At 44.2% G+C, this 18,098-nt stretch overlaps 1 protein-coding gene across 1 annotated transcript in view; it reads left to right on the top strand.

Moving 5' to 3' along the window:
• Positions 1–11,858: 11,858 nt before the first annotated feature.
• The window catches only part of FAIM2 (Fas apoptotic inhibitory molecule 2), a 216,232-nt gene continuing 209,992 nt past the window's right edge, over positions 11,859–18,098 (top strand). The window contains exon 1 of the mRNA XM_086936398.1: positions 11,859–12,008. Coding sequence (XP_086792524.1) covers positions 11,994–12,008 — 15 coding nt within the window. The 5' untranslated portion in view covers positions 11,859–11,993. The remainder of the gene's footprint in view (positions 12,009–18,098) is intronic.

The following is an 18,098-nucleotide window of genomic DNA, read 5'->3' as shown; positions in this document are numbered from 1 at the left end:
TCTATCCGTACCTACAGAAAGACTTTTACGAGAGAAGTAGGGAGAACCATCCACAACGTAGACCATGGCAGAATCAACCTCGTAATTTTCAGAAAAAAGTAAGGTTCTTTGATACCTCATATACGAGCTCAGACTCAGAGGGTGAACAACAAAATGATAATGGTAATACAAAAGAAAGAGAAGCACCTAACACATCCAACTCCAACAGCCTTTCTTTTTTGGAACAGCGCCAACAAAATTTTGGTCCCCCGAAAGGCAGGGGCCGAGGGCGAGGGAACTACAATGCGACACCCCAGTTCCAACGACGTCCCAACACACGGAGTCAGAAACACTGGGACTAATTAGTCAGAACAAAGCACCAATAATCAATCTTTCTAAACACACACTCACCAACCAACAAATCACCTTATTAGAAAAAGGGCTAGGATACGCAGTTGCATCCAATATTGATAGGTACTCACTGGAGAGAGACCTCCAAAGTTTCTTTAGAAAAATCAGGTTAGCTATGTACTTTGAGGGAAAAGAGAAACATCCCAGCAATAATAAGTCAGGCCTCAAAAACAAATCTGTATGGACCCCCAGTATTAACATGATCCCTAAAGACATCGAAGCTTTCGAACGTAGCGTTGATAAGAGCGTGGATGACTTACTGAAACAGAGACACTGGATCCGCCATAATCTCAGCAAAGATGAGACATTGGCATTACAGTCATTACAAAACAACACCGAACTGACCATTAAATCAGCAGACAAGGGGGGTGGCATCGTGGTGATGGACACCCCCGACTATAACAATAGAATGTTGAACTTACTTGATAACAAGGAACACTACAAGCTAGCACACATGGGCGAATGGATGTCTTTGAAGTTATCTATTTCCAACCTACTGAAACATGCCAGAGATGACGATGTAATCTGCGAGGAGGAATTTTCTTTCCTCCTTAATCAAGATCCGATTATCCCAGCCCTTTATGGACTTCCGAAAGTTCATAAGGACATCCGGAACCCCCCAATGAGGCCTATTGTCTCTAGTATCGGGTCCCTCACGGAACCACTTAGTAAGTACGCAGATGTCTTTCTACAACCTTTGGTCACCACACAAAAAGCGTACACTAAGGATACAACAGACATCATCCATAAAATAGAAGGTCTAGCCTTTGACCCCCATTCTCAATTTCTAGTCACACTAGACATTGAATCATTATATACAAACATTCCTCAAAACGCAACAATAGAAGTTGTCACCTCTATGCTTAATCAAGAAGATAGGGACCTCACAGCCCATGAACAGTTCATTATAGACTGCATCTCTGTGGTACTGAAAAATAATCTATTCTTATTTAATAAACAACTGTTCAGACAGACTAAGGGGACCAGCATGGGGGCCACCTGTGCCCCTAGTCTGGCATGTCTGTACGTCTCAAATTTTGAAGAACATCACATTTTCAATACAGTATCGCCGTTCTATGAAAATGTCTCAATTTGGTCCCGTTACATAGACGACGTCTTCGTCATCTGGACGGGCCCCATAGAGACACTGAGAGAGTTTATTACATGGCTCAATCTTGGTGACAATAATCTTAAGTTCACTTCTCACATAGATAACAACAGCTGTGAATTCCTTGACCTGATCATTAAAAACGCTAATGGAACACTCAACGTAGAACTCTTCACAAAACCCACCGACAGAAATACTATGCTCCATCATAAAAGTAACCATCCACCTAGTCAAGTTAACAATATTCCATTTGGTCAATTTCTGAGACTTAAGAGAAATTGTACGACATCCCAAGACTTCGAAAAACATGCCAGTGTTCTTAGAACTAAATTCCTAGAACGTGGATATCCCAAACGACTGATCAGACACTCATACAAGCGTGCCAAATATTATAACCGGGAGAACCTATTCCAACCTAAAGAAAAGGTAGAGCCCACTAACCAGCCTATAATCTTTGTCACAAACTATAATCAAATTAGCAATAAACTTAAAAACATTATTAACAGAAATTGGCATCTAGTTACCGACAAACAACAAAACAGATTACCCAAACCTATGTTCTCCTACAGAAGGAACAGAACCATCAGAAATAGCTTGGTTCATACATATAGGGAAACCAATAGAGCAATCCAACCCTGTATTGATAATGCACCGATGCCAACAGGTACTTTCCCCTGTTCAGGTTGTATTAACTGTAAAAACATCATTCGTGGAAATACTGTCACCATCAAAGACATTGTCCTAAAACCAACGAGTTTCATGAACTGTAGAACATGTAGTGTAATCTACCTCATCAGCTGCCCTTGCAAACTTATTTATATAGGGGAAACTTCCAGAGAAGTCCGAACAAGATTGAATGAGCATAGATCTGCTCTTCGTACAAATAAGGTAGGGGCTCCTCTAACTGAACATTGGAAGACAGCCAAACACGAGATTAATGATCTTCGCTGGTGCTGTCTGGAGCATGTCAGCCTTGGCACAAGAGGTGGTAATTTGACCCAAAAAAGAAAAAGACGCGAGCAATTTTACATGTCTAAATGTAACAGTGTTCGCACCGGTCTCAACAGCAGAGAAGATTGGGAAAAGATCATCTAAAACAGGAGAACTAAGATTAAATAACATTAGGCATGTGATAACCCCTACAGTTGTATCAAGGGTTTATTATCACAAAATCTCACCTTTTTTATATATGCATAGATTTGCGCTGTACAATAATATATTAAGTCCTTCAACATTTAAATGTTCCTCAAATATTCCATTTAGGCATAACACATATGTGCCAAGCTGTTAATAAATGACTGTGCAGCATTTAGTTAAACTTACAATTTGTGGAACACGATCATGTCTCTATACATGACACTCTGACACATAACTGTATAATGTGCAGATTTAGCGCTTATGTAACCTTTATCGTCAATTCCTTAGAATTATCTACACGCCTTAAATACAGACGCATCCTTAACACGAGCGATAGACTAGATAGTAGTCCCAACAACCGGTGAATTCTATTTCGGTTACAGTATTGTATTACATATAAACTACAGGCGAGTTTCTAGCAGACCTTATTTAAACTTTATTAAATAACATCCGTTTTTCTGCTGATATATAATATATTATCGCGTATATTAATCTGATCACATCGCGGAAATCGCGCTGGATAACACGCCACCCATTTGTGTTTGTATACAACACGAGAGGTCAGTTGACATTCTATCGACCAATAGACAAGTAGGAGACTAACCGCCCAATCAGCCACACCGTACTATAAGTATGGTGAAAACAGCGTTCACTCGATACTTTCATCCTGACCAGATCCAAGTACACGCTGACGGAGTAGGAGCAGGGAGGCCGAATCTATAGCCCGAGGTAAGCAGAGCGCGATCGACCCTGTTACCGGTACACTTGCCTTACGCTGAACATAATCTGTTCAACATCCCGGTTGTTCTGCGTTTGATGAATTTTTGGCTTTCTGCAAATTTTCACCCAATTAGACTGGCGGGTGGGTCTTTAAATGAGCTGCATAAATCCTTAGCGGTTAAATAACTATAACACGCTGGAGGATTTACTATCATATGTGTCACTTCGATAGTGCCACAAACCCAATTATAGTTTGTACGCGTCATGGACATAATAACAAACCAGACGTGTTATTTAATTTTTTGCCATGATAAGTAATCTGGTGCTAATATATAGTATAAAATAATGTACTCAAATGAAGGTACATAAATACCAACATTATTAACATAGGTGCAATGGGTGTGATTAATGGGCATAAAGATCACATCATTGGTTGTAATTGCACCGCTTAAAACTAATAACAGTACTAATAATAAGTCAGCCAGCCTTACATTTGTTTAATAAAACTTGCAATTGTATTGCTTCAAATAGATAATAGTACTAACAATAAGCCAGTCAGCCACAAACTTGTTTAGTAAAACTTGCATCATGACAGAGAGGTTGTGACTAGAAATTTCACGCTAAAGCTTCAAATGTGAACTATTAAATAAATCGGGATTGTAACAAACATTCCATCCTTTATATTAAACAGTGGCAGGAGAATCCCCGCCATGGTATGAACGCCAAAACTGATACACAAGCCCATTGAAAAGCTCGTGATAATATTTAGCTGCCAGTCATTTAAATTTGGGTAAGTATAATTAACTAAAATCCTACATGACATTTGATAATCACTCCTTTGATTACAATATGGTAAAAGATGTGTATTTATCTACAGCATAACTGAAAACCAATATCGGTGGCTCCTACTACCAGAGCGAGATCCATCCCTAGACAAATACAAGGTAGTGACGTGCTATATTGACTTGTTACCCTTAAGTTAAAAAAGAGCACACAAATTATTGATCGATACTCTATTATCACTCACAGATACCAATACAGCGTATGATAGATCAAAAACATCGCAAACTCATAACAGTTCCTGACCGGATTCTATAATTGGCCCACGGCACTCCAGGATATATCTGGAAGCCATTACTAAATACAGGTAACTTTACTGTCAGACATGATGAATAAAATGTCAATATTATAAAAATCTTCCCGATAATAGACACCGGGACTCACGAAATGGTACCATCATGAATATGTTATGTGTTTTAGCAATACCAATAATGTTAATAATCACCTACTTTTGATTAGTGCCAACCACCGAATAGTGTAGCCAATAAATAGTGTTGTTTTGGAAAAATGCTTTGTCTGAAAAAATTGGAAATGCAAAAAAAGTAATTTTCTGTTTCCTTTTAGAACTTGGTCCTGAAGAAGGTTGTCTATTGTTAGCCCGTAACCGAAACGCCGCGTCGACCCATGTTCTTTTGAACTTTTAACCAATGTTTACTTTTTGTGATTTTTAATGTTTTTAATGAAATGTCTAATATACTTCATGTATAATTTTTAATGATTTGTTATCACTGTGATAAAATGTTAACATTTGAATAAATACACAAAGTATATATATTTTTCCAAAAACCAATTTTCTGCTTTTTTTATCTTGACTTGAATTTAAGGAATGTGTGCCATAGTGGTTTAATTTTTAATTTCTGGTGGTTTAATGACTATATTGGTTGGCCTATGTTTTGTAATTTAGCCTCCTGCTTCATATACAATTGTGTGATTGGTATTGTTAAACATCTAAAACTAACTTCGTACCATTATTCCACTCCTCACCAACTTAGTGGTAAATTTGTGGGACAAATTTGGTTTACAATATATCTCCCCTGTCCCAAAGTTGACAGATAAGGGGGCCTCCTTTTACTTTCTATGACACAGGACTAGATGCCCATTGGCTTCTAGACCTCACACTCACTAACTCCCCCTAAAACCAGGATTTATGGGGCACCCCAGACACCACAACCTTAAATTCGACATGATAAGAAGAGACCCATTTTTACGATAAGGCAGGACTCCATGAAGAGAGGTGCTAAGCTCTGCACCTGTGGAAGGTACCCAGCACCCACTGGATTTTTACTCGCCCAAGGAAAGAGGATGGTTCCAAAAAGAAGGTAAATCCCTCTGCAAACAACAGTCTTCACTAGAACTCCCTTGAGCTAGACAAACTAGCACCTTGCAGTCGGAAGGCACAAACCACGGAGTCTATTGACATTGAAGTCCTGTTCCCCAAGCCGTCTGGCATGGATGCTTAAAGTCCTCGGGCAGGTGGCTTCTGGGAACTGTGTTCCCAACCCTCGGCAAAGATCAGCGTTCTACAACATTCCCCTGGTCTTCTGCATAAATATTACCTCAGCCAGAGTGCTTGCAGGCACCAAGGCTTGTTGATAGTCAGTCCGACTACAACCTGCTTAACTTGATGCTTCGAGAGAAGAGATTCATCTGCACGAATGACCAACCACCCCGTGGCTCCATCCTAAAGATCTTGTGTTTGTTTTCACTCTGTCTTGGCACGCCTACCACTTTCTCTGGCCGCGGATCCAGTTCAGCACCACGGATAGCCAAGAGCACCTTTGCAATCGAAGCCCCTCAGCTAGGTAGATAGGATCTGCCTAGAGACTCCTGTTCCAGGGCCAGCTCCTTTATAAAATTCCAATGGGTTTTGCTCAACTTACTCAGCAAGTCCCTTTATACTAAGACAACCATTTCAAACCCGCAAGTCTGATTGGCAGCTCCGTTTGACAGCTAAAGGCCACCTCTGCACCCCACTCCCCTGAACCAGGAAAAATTGTGCTAGCTATTGTGAACTGGTATAGGGACTCATGAGACCTTAACTCCAAGTGGGTTCCGTTGAACTGATTCTCTAAGAGACCAATTGCATATATGTGTCTTTCCCATTCACAACAATGTTAATGTTTTCACCTTGCAAAGTACTGAGTTATGTATTGCTTTAAAATTGATAACTATGGTAATACTGTGTATATTCATTTTGTTTTGGTGTCTAAAAGTATATATGAAAATCAGAGCTATTTTTATAAATTGGTGTTGGATTTCTCTCAAGTCATGTCGATTAATTATCGTTCATGTTGGTGATATGAAAAGCTTAACATGTGTTCCTCTAAGTAGCCAGTCTTCCAGGGCTGAGAAAAGGTGTTCTGAGAGAGTACCCAGAGGCCATCATTGTGCTTTGTGCTAGTATTACATGGTAAGGCACCCCTCTATAACATATGATGCATTTACCTCGCAACATTGGTGTCTCGGGGATTCCTGAACTTGCGTTTTGCTTCCCCATTTAGACTAAAGTATATTTTTTGTGCATGAGAAAGATTTGTGACCAACTGGCAGATAAAAAGATTTCAATATGTTTTTGTCTTTAGCTACTTTCTGCACCATCTGATCTAGCTGTGGTTTGAACAGCTTCTGGCTGGTGAATGGAAGTTTCATAATGAGAGATAACTGAATAGAATCCAACTTCCAGACTTCATCCACAACAGCCTACGGCCAGCCACTGACGCTCCCGCTGAAGATGAGGCTGCCCATAAGCTATAAAACAAGCACTGGCGTTGCCAATAGGTCTCGCAGTCGGAAAGTTGGAGCTATTGGTTTTGTAAATGACATTTTATATTTATGTTTTGTGATTTACAATGCCAATACTTTTAACTTTAGCAAATGTGACACTTTTAGCATTTGTAATGCCACATGTTTTGTATTGACGTGACTTAGATGTATTGATATTACAAATAACAATGGCTTTTAATTTTTTTAAATAATTAATATTTAAATAAAAGTGATTGTAATTTATAATGGCAATGGTCCGAAGTAGATAAAATAGTGGCAAAATAGAAAAACTGTGGCACAGAAAACAGGGCAGAAATTCATATCTGGTGTTTGCATAACAAACTAAATCTCAGCATAGTTGTTATGGAAACTTTTACCAAAACAAATATTTTGAAGGCAGGTTAATAAAACCCACAATAAGTATTGGCGTTTTGATAGAGAACAGTGTTGAAAATCAGGGGCTGACCCCCTATATGCCTTTGCGCTTTCACTGGAGGGACTTCCCATGGTTGGGGGGAGGCAACCTTACTGCCCAGCAGCTGGCCGTAGCTTTGCAGACCTGATGCGAGTCACGGCCGCCAGGCCTTGAAGTGTGAAGCAGTGGGCGGGGGAAGCAGATCCCTTTGAAGCTCTCGGAGGCAAGGGGAGGAGAAATGCTGCTGGTGGCAATCCTCTACAAAAGCACGAAACACTGAGGGGATATGTAGGTGGAAGGCCAGCAGGAGGGCCCGGGTAAAAATATATATATATATCTCTATTTATCTGAGACCTGTTCCATACTTTAGGAAAGAACTTAACCTCCGCGCCCCCGGAGACATAATTATTTATATTAAACTGGACCTGACTACAGTTGCCAAATCAGAAGGCATGGGCAAACAGTTTCAAGGATTTTGTGTTGTGAGGTGGACACTCAAACCCTGTAGCTCCACCTAGGCCACCAGCAAGGACACTGGACGACACTGCTTATTTCTGTTTGAGAGCTAGACAGGTAGTGAGGGTAGAGGGACGGGCACTGTGGGGCAGAAAAGCACATGGACCTGCATGGGTGGAGACAACTTCCCCCCTGGAGTAGAGGAACAGTGTGGTAGAGAGAGTAACCAAAATAGTGTGAACGCCTAGGAAACCGCTAGTCGGTGTCACAGAACAGGGTGCACTCCTCAAAATCCTTCTGTTACACCTAATGTGCTTAGGGACGGAGCCATCTGTGCTAAAGTACACAGCCTTTCAATGGACTCTGCTCACCGGGGTTCAGAGGTGACGGATTCCAAAGTGAAGGGGGTTAGGGAAAGAACAGAGGAGTTTTGGTCCTGGGACTCAGATGTGCAACATTTGAACCAATAGCCTGCAAAGGGAAACATGAACACATCAAGTTTTAACAAAATAAGTGAGGCAATCTTATACCGATGTTAAGCCAAAAGCAAGTGACTGGTCGGCATGGATGGTACTAGAAGGTACACAGTCAAGAGGGATTTGAAAAGATTGCTGGCCCTCATGCGTTCTGGCACAGTATTTAAAGGTCTCCAACTTGTAACCCATATTTAAAGTGATGTCAGAAGAAAATCCGGTAAACAGCAAGAAAAGGCAGACCATGTGGGAAGGCAGCTGGAGGAAGGGCTGCTTTAAAGAATCCAATGGGAGTGGGGTGTGCGGATGCACTGAAGAGTGTGCTGGGGGAAAAGGGCCTTAAACAGGCACTTTGTAGCAATCAAGGCGAGAGCGTGAGGGCTGCAGGCAGAGTGGGGAAGAGTGTCTGGGGTAGTTCGGTAGGGCAGAAGGGTCTTCTTAGAAACTCTGGTGGGATCGGGCGGAAGTGATTGAAGGGCGCATGAAAGAGGGTCCCTGGGGACCTTACTTTACCCATCTTTTGGCTGGGAACTGCAGTTCAGTGGACACGGTCAATAAGAAAAAACAGCCGAACCAAGCCGTGAGGGACAATCAGTGCGTGAAAGAAGCTAGTCACTGAAAGCCACTATGTGTATATCGTTCACAATAGCTATGACTGACAGCGATGCTGCCAAAACCCGAACCTCAAAAGGAGTCACCGAAATAAATGGTTTATAGAAAACCAGCAGAATGGGCAAAAAGAGCGAGCGAACTCACGCGCCCATATGCCGTCCGTGGCGTGAGTAGGACGCAGTTCTCCCAGTGTACTGCTGGGTGTCGCTGGACCGGGCTTGAGCCACGAGCGGGGTGAACCGGGATCCACAGGCACCGAGGAGCCTGTTGAGAAGCAGACGGAGCGCTTGATGTGCATAGCTTTTTCTAGTATTCCGGACAAAAATAACTCCTTCCAACAAAAAAAGGCGACAAACTTGCACGATCAGCGTGCAAAGATGGGGAAGGCTGGAACAAGTCCCAGCTTCCGGAAATCGCAGTCTCATTGGGCCCAGTTCGTCCTGGAAACCTGCCAGCATTCCTTAGAAGACAAAAAAAAAAGCGTTCCCTTTCACGAATACGTTGAACAAAACCTCAATTGGCGAGGGGTGGGGAGCACGACTCGTTGAATAAAAATGCTCTCTCAAGGGCCGAGTTTCACTTGGCTGTACAGACTTTCACTGGACAGTCTGGCAAAACAGCGGAGGACACGTAAAGTGGGGGTCTCCATGCGCATAGCTACACCCACCTTACAATTCCACGAGTTTCGCTGCTGACGAGTGTCTATATCCTGCAGGGTACAGATTGGAATCGTTGCAAGGGATACTTAAAGATTCATACTTAAGAAGTATATAGATTGGCCGTAACATGTGTTTCAAGTGCTAAACAAGACGGAGGGAAGGCAGAGAAGGGGAGGGGGGAGCAGAAATGCGACACGGCGGGCAGGGGAGGGGGCCGAGCAGGGAGACCGGCGATGAGGGTGTGAAGCAGCAGGGGCCTTTGAAGTGAAGCTAAGCTTCACTTCAAAGGTGTGGGAGGAGTGCTCCTACGGCCTGGGGGAAGCTGGCTGGGGAGGGGCCAAAAGCGCATGCCTGTGGCCACGTGAACTCGAAGAAAACCGCACGAAAAAACCTGTGGTTTCACGAGTATTTTGAGCACTTGAATTCTCGCCATTTCCCATTCCTTCGGAATGGAAAAGGCGAGACCTAAAAATAACGTCCGAAAGAAATTGGGCTAGCAACTCCATATTTACGAGAATCAGAGTATGATCTTCATCATTCTGACGGGCATTATACAGGGTCTGTAAGTCTTTGAGTAAATCCTGTGATGCATAGGCCGTGTAAGTACTTGCCTTATGGAAATAGTATCCGAAGTGTAGGACCTCCTAAGGGACACCTCAATCTTTTTATCCACCGTATCAAAGTAGAGTCCTCAGGCGCAAGACTTGATATAGATGCCATTGTGGCCAATAGTGTTTACCTTTGCCGTTTTAGGAAACAGTTCATCAAAATCCTGAAGCACAAAAGCTTATTAGGAAAGCGAGGAATCGCCTGCTTGTCTGGATCCTTCCCTTCCTTGTTCAGTATTGACTATATCACTTCACGCAGCGGCAGGTCATCACAGTCCACCGAGCTATACTGAGAATAAAAGCCCTCTTCCTGTTGGGGCTACTCCTCAAAGCCCAAGAGCTCCCTAATGTGTTGAAGAAGGTCTCTCAATTGTGAACCCTGAATATATTTGCCACTGGGTTCAGATTTAGCATCCTCGTCTATAGAGTCCAGTTTCAGTTTTGCTGATGAGGCTCCACCGATGCAGAATCCTCGGCCTCCTTAGTAAGAGCTTGGTCCTCCTCTGAACGAGAAAGCTGGTGCACCGCCTCCTCCTCAGCTGCAGGCTGCTCGTTGTGCCCGGTGGATGTTGCCAGTAGCCTTTCTGTCCTCCACAGTAATCAGCAGGGCTGAACACTCTAAGTCAGGGTGCTTCCTGCTTGTATAGTGTTGCCTAGCAACGAGATCCTGCAAAGCACATTGAAGAGGACCGAAATGTCAACTTTTCGGGACTGTTTCATTTGATATCCTATTCTTAGCTGCCTCGAAGTTTATGTTTACTGTACTTTCAGTCTGGATATACCTTTGTTTGGCCATAGTAGGAAATCTGTAGTGTGATTTGTTTGTATGTTTGTAGCTTCTTCCTCTTTCTCAACGAGTACGTTATGCAGATAAATATATGTTTTAAATGATGGATTGAATAATCAGTGAATATACGCTCACATGTAGTTTATGGCTCCATAACCCCTATTTTGATTTATGCTAGTTTTTACTTATGCAATATGGATAGATGACCATCGAGTGGAGCTATATTTTCGTGAATTTATATATTTCTTTTAATTCACACCCTCTCTCCTTTGTCTCCCCCACGCCCTCTCACCCTCATCCGCTTTGCTGCCTCTTCCCACTTGCCCATTATTGCTCTAATGACATTTGTCCTGTGCCGTCTCTCCCACCTTCCTGCCCTGGCACCTTTACACATCTGCCGTGCTCTGTCTGCCTTCTTCTATCTCCTGCCCCTTTCCTCCTCTCTTTTCTCTATGGGTTCCGTTTCACTCCTGCTTCTTTGCTATCCACTCACCATCACTCTCCTCAGACTCACACTAGGCCCCCTGCCTTTACCTCCCTGTCTCCTGCCTCCATCCGTCATCTTGGTTCTCTGTGGCTCACTGTGCCCCATCCGACTCTCCCACCCCCTCCCTATCGTTCTCGCACTCCATCCCTCCATTCTGTCCTTCTCCGACGGCTCATCGGGCCCCTGCCTCTCCCCCTCCCCTCTTCTCTGAATTTAGCTTCGCTCTTGACTTTGGCCTCTTTCTTGCTGCCGTTTGCTCTAATCCTGCCTGCCTCGTGCCCGCTCAGAGCCGCAGTGCCCCCGCCCCCGCGCGCCCCCTCTTCTGCTGCCCGCAGATGGTACAGTCCTGCTGCGTACTCTGGAGCCCGGTGGATGTTGCTAGAATGTGAAAGCATCCTCTAGGCACATACCGCAGCAGCACAGACGGAGCACCCCGGCCCGCACTCGGTACAGGGCTCACTCCCCTTCGACGGCATCAGCGGACCCCCGGTGCAGCAAAGGAGAGCATCTCCGGCGGGGAGAGGAGCCGAGAACCAGCATGACGCAGGGCAAGGTAAGGATGCCGCCCCCCTGCCCCCTTGTAAGTGGATGGACCTCGTTCATAGAAGGGATGGCTGAGCCCTTCAGAAGCCCTCATCTAAGCATTAGCGCCCCCTCAAGGCGAGAACAGGACGGGGTTCTGTTTTGCTGTTAATCCGGACCCCTATAGATCCGATGGCGTAATCTCCGGCCTGCCCCAACCGCAACAAGAGCCCACCTCAACTCCGTCTAGAAAGGTCAGGCAGGACGTATTGTACCCCCACCCTGCCGCTCTCCTCTCCTAGAAAAATGACAACTCGAGTTATTTATGTCCAGACTAACCGTAGCCCCTTCCCATTAAAAGAAGAAGAGAACAACGCCTGCCTAAATGTACTCCCCCCCACCCCCATCCCACCGCGTCCCCAGATTCAAAGAGCGACCCTGTTTTAGTGTTGAACAACAGACAGGGGCCAATTCGGACATTTCCGGAAGGAACCGTCAGAGCAAGAATGCTGCATCTGAGGCTGTTTTTGATAGCCCTCCTATCTACCCCAGCCCTTCTACACCTATCCCCCCTCTCCATGTCCGACCCCCCCCCCCTTGAAACGGATACCATTCTCTCTCAACTTGCAGCCACTGCACGCTGCCCCGCTCATTGCCTCCTCTCTGATGTCCTCTGAGTCCACATTGTTTATTGCTGCCACTTGTTTCATATTATAACAGGAGCCGTGTCTCGGGGTTTTAATACTCTGCCTGCCCTCTGGCTCCCTACCACGGACACATCGGTCCCTTTTCCAACTTGAGGTAATAACACCAGTCCCTCTGTCACCAAGGGCGAGCCCCTCTCCCCTCTGGCACCTTGGGATGAAAACACTCGCCCCACTCCCCTTTGATTCCATACTGGTGTGCCCCACCGGCATCCAGTGACCACAATAGTTGCACTACTGCTATCTTGAGGTGATGACCCTCCGTCGGTGACCTGTGCCATCCCTATGTCAGCCCCTATTCACCGTGATGAGAAGCTCAGACTCCCCATCCCTAAGACCACGAAATGGACGCCTCTGCCATGCTACAGCCGCATCACCTGGCCCTCTGCTCTTTGAGCTGGGGATCTCTTCTTTTTGCTACCCTGAGTTGAAAACGTATTATGACCCTATGCCACTCTATAGTGTTTGCACCTGTCCTTTGGCCACGCTGAAGTAATAACAGACACATTTCTCAGAAATAGGGACCTGCTCCACTCCCTTCCTCGGTGGGTGAGCTAACTCTCTGGCATCTTAAGATAGTGACATGTGGCCCTCTGTCATCCATAATGGGTGGCACTCACCCACTGTCCTGCTGCTTTGGTGCCACTTGCCACACTGGAATCTGGAGGTTGCCTCCTTCTATTCCACTTCAGCAAAGCACTGTTTACCTGAATTCCCTGCTAAGGTATATGTGTTTTTTAAAGAGAAGTTATTATCCAGAGCACACTAAAAAGTTGAGAGACTTATCTACATGCGACCCATTGTTGACAATGCTAATTTTGTTACTAGTTCTTGGTAAAATGATAAATAAAGGTTAAAAACAAGGTAGAGCGACGAAAATAGTTTTCTTAAGTGACAGCCTTTTATGGAGTTTAAAGTTTATGTAGTAAACGGGAAAACATACCTAATGGTGTCAAGGTGGGTGTTTCCCCGAGAAACATGTACATGATGCTTGTGAGACGGAAGGCTGTGCCTCATTGAAACAGTTGCCTGCAGTCTCTGCCTTGTGTCCTTGTATGGAGCAAAACTACTTTAGGCATACCAGGGTTGGAAAACGCGTAAACCTCATGTGTGAAGGTGCCTTTAGTCCAGGCTTGGCAGAAGTGTTTGTGGGGCTTGAGTGAAAAAAAAACGAATGTGTAAGTCCAGGTTCTTCAGTTTATGCAAGGTGCCTAGAGCACCTCAATTAAAGTTAAAAGTATGCCTCCAAGGAAAAGAGAACATTTATTCCTAGTTTTTTCTATATAGCATGTGGCGCTGTAAAGTCGCAGTTCTATGTTTGTTGCCTCATCATTGATAGCAAAAGAAGTCAAGCTTGCATGTTTAATCTGTAAATCGATTTTGAAGCCGGGGCGAGGGACCCTGCAATAGTACGGAACATGGGGCATAATGCTCGCATATCCCACACACTAATATATGCCATGTTCAATCAGGTCCATGTGTGACTATCTGCTCCAGTCCATGTTTTTTTCCTTGCTTTATGGGTCTTGTTGTCCTGATTTTATAAAGATGCAAGACTACAAGTCCCAAAATGCAAAGTAAAACGTACAGACTCAGCTATAAAGCAACTCCCTGAAGAACTGGTCAAGCCTGCCGCCCTTCTGATGGGCCAGGTGGAAATAGCTGCTGATCGATTCAGGGTCGAACTGTTAACGCCTTAGGCAACCTTTTCTCTGTGCTCCAGAATGGCAGCATGCAGAAACAGTGCAGGTTCAGCAGATGGTGACTACAGGGAGAAGGTGAGCAGGGCTTCCTGAAGTCTGACCTTCTCAGAGGGAACTCAGAGTAAAAGGGTACTGAGGGGACTGCAAAGCAAACCATTCTGTCGAACTGGAGCTCGTTAAACATGGCGCCCACTCAACAAAATGTAAGTGCCTTCGTCACTGCTAGACGCATGGAGGTCTCTGCCTTCCTGTCTTCCACCCCCACAGAAGTAAAGCCAGTGTGACATAGGCCCTAGTGAAAGTGAGGAAATGAGCCACTTTGATGCTGTTCAAATTATGGAATGCAGCAATAAAGAGGGCAAGGTGGACACTCAGGCACTGTGCCCCTGTGCCTGCTGCACTAATGGAAGCTACGCCCGCAACACCCTAGGAGCGGAAGCCATAGTCTCCAATGCTCTGGTAGGCTGATGGGCTGTGTGCCAGACTCTAAGCTTACTCTTTGCTTTGTCCTTTTGGGACAACATTCTTCACCAGTGAGGCTGGGCTGGCTTTTAATCCAGCAAACTCAGCAATCAGGTTCTCAACTCGAGTTTGAAGGACACTAAAAATGCTATAATTTCTGTATGAACCTTTAAATATTGACCACAATTCATCAGCTTATTTTATTCCACCATATGGTTATTATTGTGGGGGAAATTCGGTCAGTGGACTTACTCCATGTTTTGTGTTTCCTTCAGAAATTGGGTGATTTTCAGTTACCTCCAACGTGTAAATGAGGGTCTTAGGCAAGTCTTCAGAACTGAAACTCACATATCGCAAGTGATTGAGCACAACGCTAAGTGCGATTTATTGTACCTAGCTCCTCCCAGCTGCGGCCTAGTTATGGGTCTCTAGTCACAATGAGGACCTGGTTGGCTGTAAATTTCAACTCTTGTTCATCATCTTTCGAACCTTACTCATCATCCTGTCAAACTCCTGCTCTTAATGGGGACTGCCTGGAACAGGTTAGAGTGTTTGACTACCTGGGGTGGCTCTCTCTGATCGATTTGATTGGCTACCACACGTCCAAAAGTGAAAGATTAAACTTGAACAATACTGCAGGGCTATTTTGAGGGCTTTTTGTGCATCCACATATCACCAAATTACTCCAGCCCTTGAGATATATAGGTGCCAGAATTGGGGGTCTCCTTATATGAAGCTGAGCTATGGGCTACAGCAGATGTCGGGTCTTTTGTGCAAGTAGAAAATAGGTTTATGAGAAGCCTAAATAATCTCTGAACATGCACTCAACTACACCTATTGCGGCTCGACTTTAGGCTAAGGAGCATCAATGATATGGTAACCTTGAAACCCCGATTGTACTGGCAGAGAATATGGATATTCTCAGAACTCCCCATTATCCGTAAGGCCCCAGTGGAGGCTATGGGAATCCCGGGGGTTAGTAAAATCCCCCGGCTTAAGTTAGTCGGGGATCGCCTGAGAAGGATTGGGCTTTGGTCCACACCAACGGAAGTTGCCTCAGTCTCGAAGCAGGTCCTTAAAAATGCCTATTGGCAGCAAGCTGATTTGCACACTCTAAGTTCCATAAAGGAAGACTCCCTCACTGCCTATTTTGTTGAGTTTAAAACTGAGTATCATTTCGAGCCAATTTCAGATAAGATTCCACCCCCCCCCACCCTCCCCCCAAGGCTAGGACATTATTGTGTATTAAATGTTGCATATGGACGCTACCTACACATGCTTTTACTGCCACACTGAAAAGTGGAATTCCTGCTAATACTGTCCATTTTGTCATAGAGAGGCTTAAACAGCTGAACATCTTGTCTTATTCTGCCCAGCCTACCATGGCTACAGGAGGCTACAGGAGGAAGTGGATACTCTCCCTTTGTCACAGCTTGGTGGCGAGAGAATATCAGATTGCGATCAGAATACTTAGAAGTGATACTAGGCAGTGTTCAGTTCAGTTCATAAATCTTTATTCGAATTCCAAGAATACTAGACAGTGTATTGTTTTCGCTGTCTCAAGATATTTAATGTGCACTTGGAGGTCAAGACAGAGGATGATGCTTAACTTAAGCATGTGTTTTATATACAAGTATTTTAAGGTTTTATCATAATATGTTTATTTGCCATTGGCTTGTTTTATTCTTCTATCTAAGATCCTTTTATAATGTTTTATGTATTTTAAGCATGGTCTTTTATTGCCAAAAATAAAGATTGAGTTGAGTTAAATATTGACTACAATCCATCAGCTGCTTTTCCTCCACCGTAGGGATATTATTGTGGGGGAAATTCGGTCAGTGTGTTTTACTCCATATTTTGTGTTTCCTCCAGAAATTGGAGGATTTTCAGTTCCCTCCAACGTGTAAATGAGGGTTTTCGGCAAGTCTTCAGAACTACATGCCACATACTGCAAGTGATAAAGCACACTGTGCTTCATTGTACCTAGCTCCTTCCGGGTGTAGAGTAGTTATGGGCCTCTGGTTACAATGGAGACCTGGTTGGCTGTAGAATGCTATACAAATGCAAAGTAATGGTAGGAGTTGAATGGATTGGAGACCCTCCTGATGAACTCTTCTCCGGAGGCTGATTCTCTGGCACTCACCCACAAAGGCTTCTGATCACTAAACATGCAGTGTATTGCTTCCTCGTAGAGTCGTAATTCAAAGAACATACATGTTTGGAACTGCACGGACGCATTGTATTGGGTGAATTACATTGGTTCAAATTGCACCCTCATTAGTAGGTGAACTGGCTGTCCAGTGTGACATCACTTAAGAGTCTAGGAAGTTGGTGTTGCTAGCTTGAAATGTTCTTAGAAACTCTGGCTCAACCAAAATGCTCCTGTTCTTCTCACAGAGAATTCAAGTTTCAGCAGGATAGGAAGGCCTTTTGTAAAAGGGAAAGCCTCCGTTGTCGATCCAGGCCTTGCAAAGAAGAGTCCTCCGGCTGCCCCTTCACTATGATTCCTCCATTCTTGGTCGATCTCCATTTTATGAGGACAAATCATGGTTCTCTAGGTGCACAAAGCATGTTTCTTTAAGTGCACAAAGCATGGTGCTCTAAGTGGACAAATCATGGTTCTCTAGGTGGGCAAATCATCGTTCTCTAGGTGCACAAAGCATGTTTCTTTAAGTGCACAAAGCATGGTGCTCTAAGTGGACAAATCATGGTTCTCTAGGTGGGAAAATCATCGTTCTCTAGGTGCACAAAACATGTTTCTTTAAGGGCACAAAGCATGGTGCTCTAAGTGGACAAATCATTGATCTCTAGGTACACAAGCATGTTTCTTTAAGTGCACAAAGTATGGTTCTCTAAGTGGACAAAGTATGCTTCTCTAAGTGCACTAAGTATGCTTCTCTAAGTGGACAAAGTATGCTTCTCTAAGTGCACAAAGTATGCTTCTCTAAGTGGACAAAGTATGGTTCTCTAAGTGGACAAATCATGGTTCTGTAGGTGCACAAAGCATGTTTCTTTAAGAACACACAGAATGGCTCTCTTAAGTGCACAGAACATGAGTCTCTAAGTGCACAAAGGATGCTTTTCTAAGTGGACAAAGTATGGTTCTCTAAGTGCACAAAGCATGGTTCTCTAAGTGCACAAAGCATGGTTCTCCAGGTGCACAACGCATGTTTCTTTAAGTGCACAATATATGGTTCTCTAAGTGCACAAAGCATGGTTCTCTAAGTGGACAAATCATGGTTCTCTAGGTTC

Source organism: Lissotriton vulgaris, chromosome 1_1 (assembly GCF_964263255.1).
Source record: "Lissotriton vulgaris chromosome 1_1, aLisVul1.2, whole genome shotgun sequence".
In the NCBI taxonomy this organism is placed as follows: Eukaryota; Metazoa; Chordata; class Amphibia; order Caudata; family Salamandridae; genus Lissotriton; species Lissotriton vulgaris.
The sequence above is the reverse complement of the archived record's forward strand: the minus strand, read 5'-3'. Positions and strand labels throughout refer to the sequence as shown.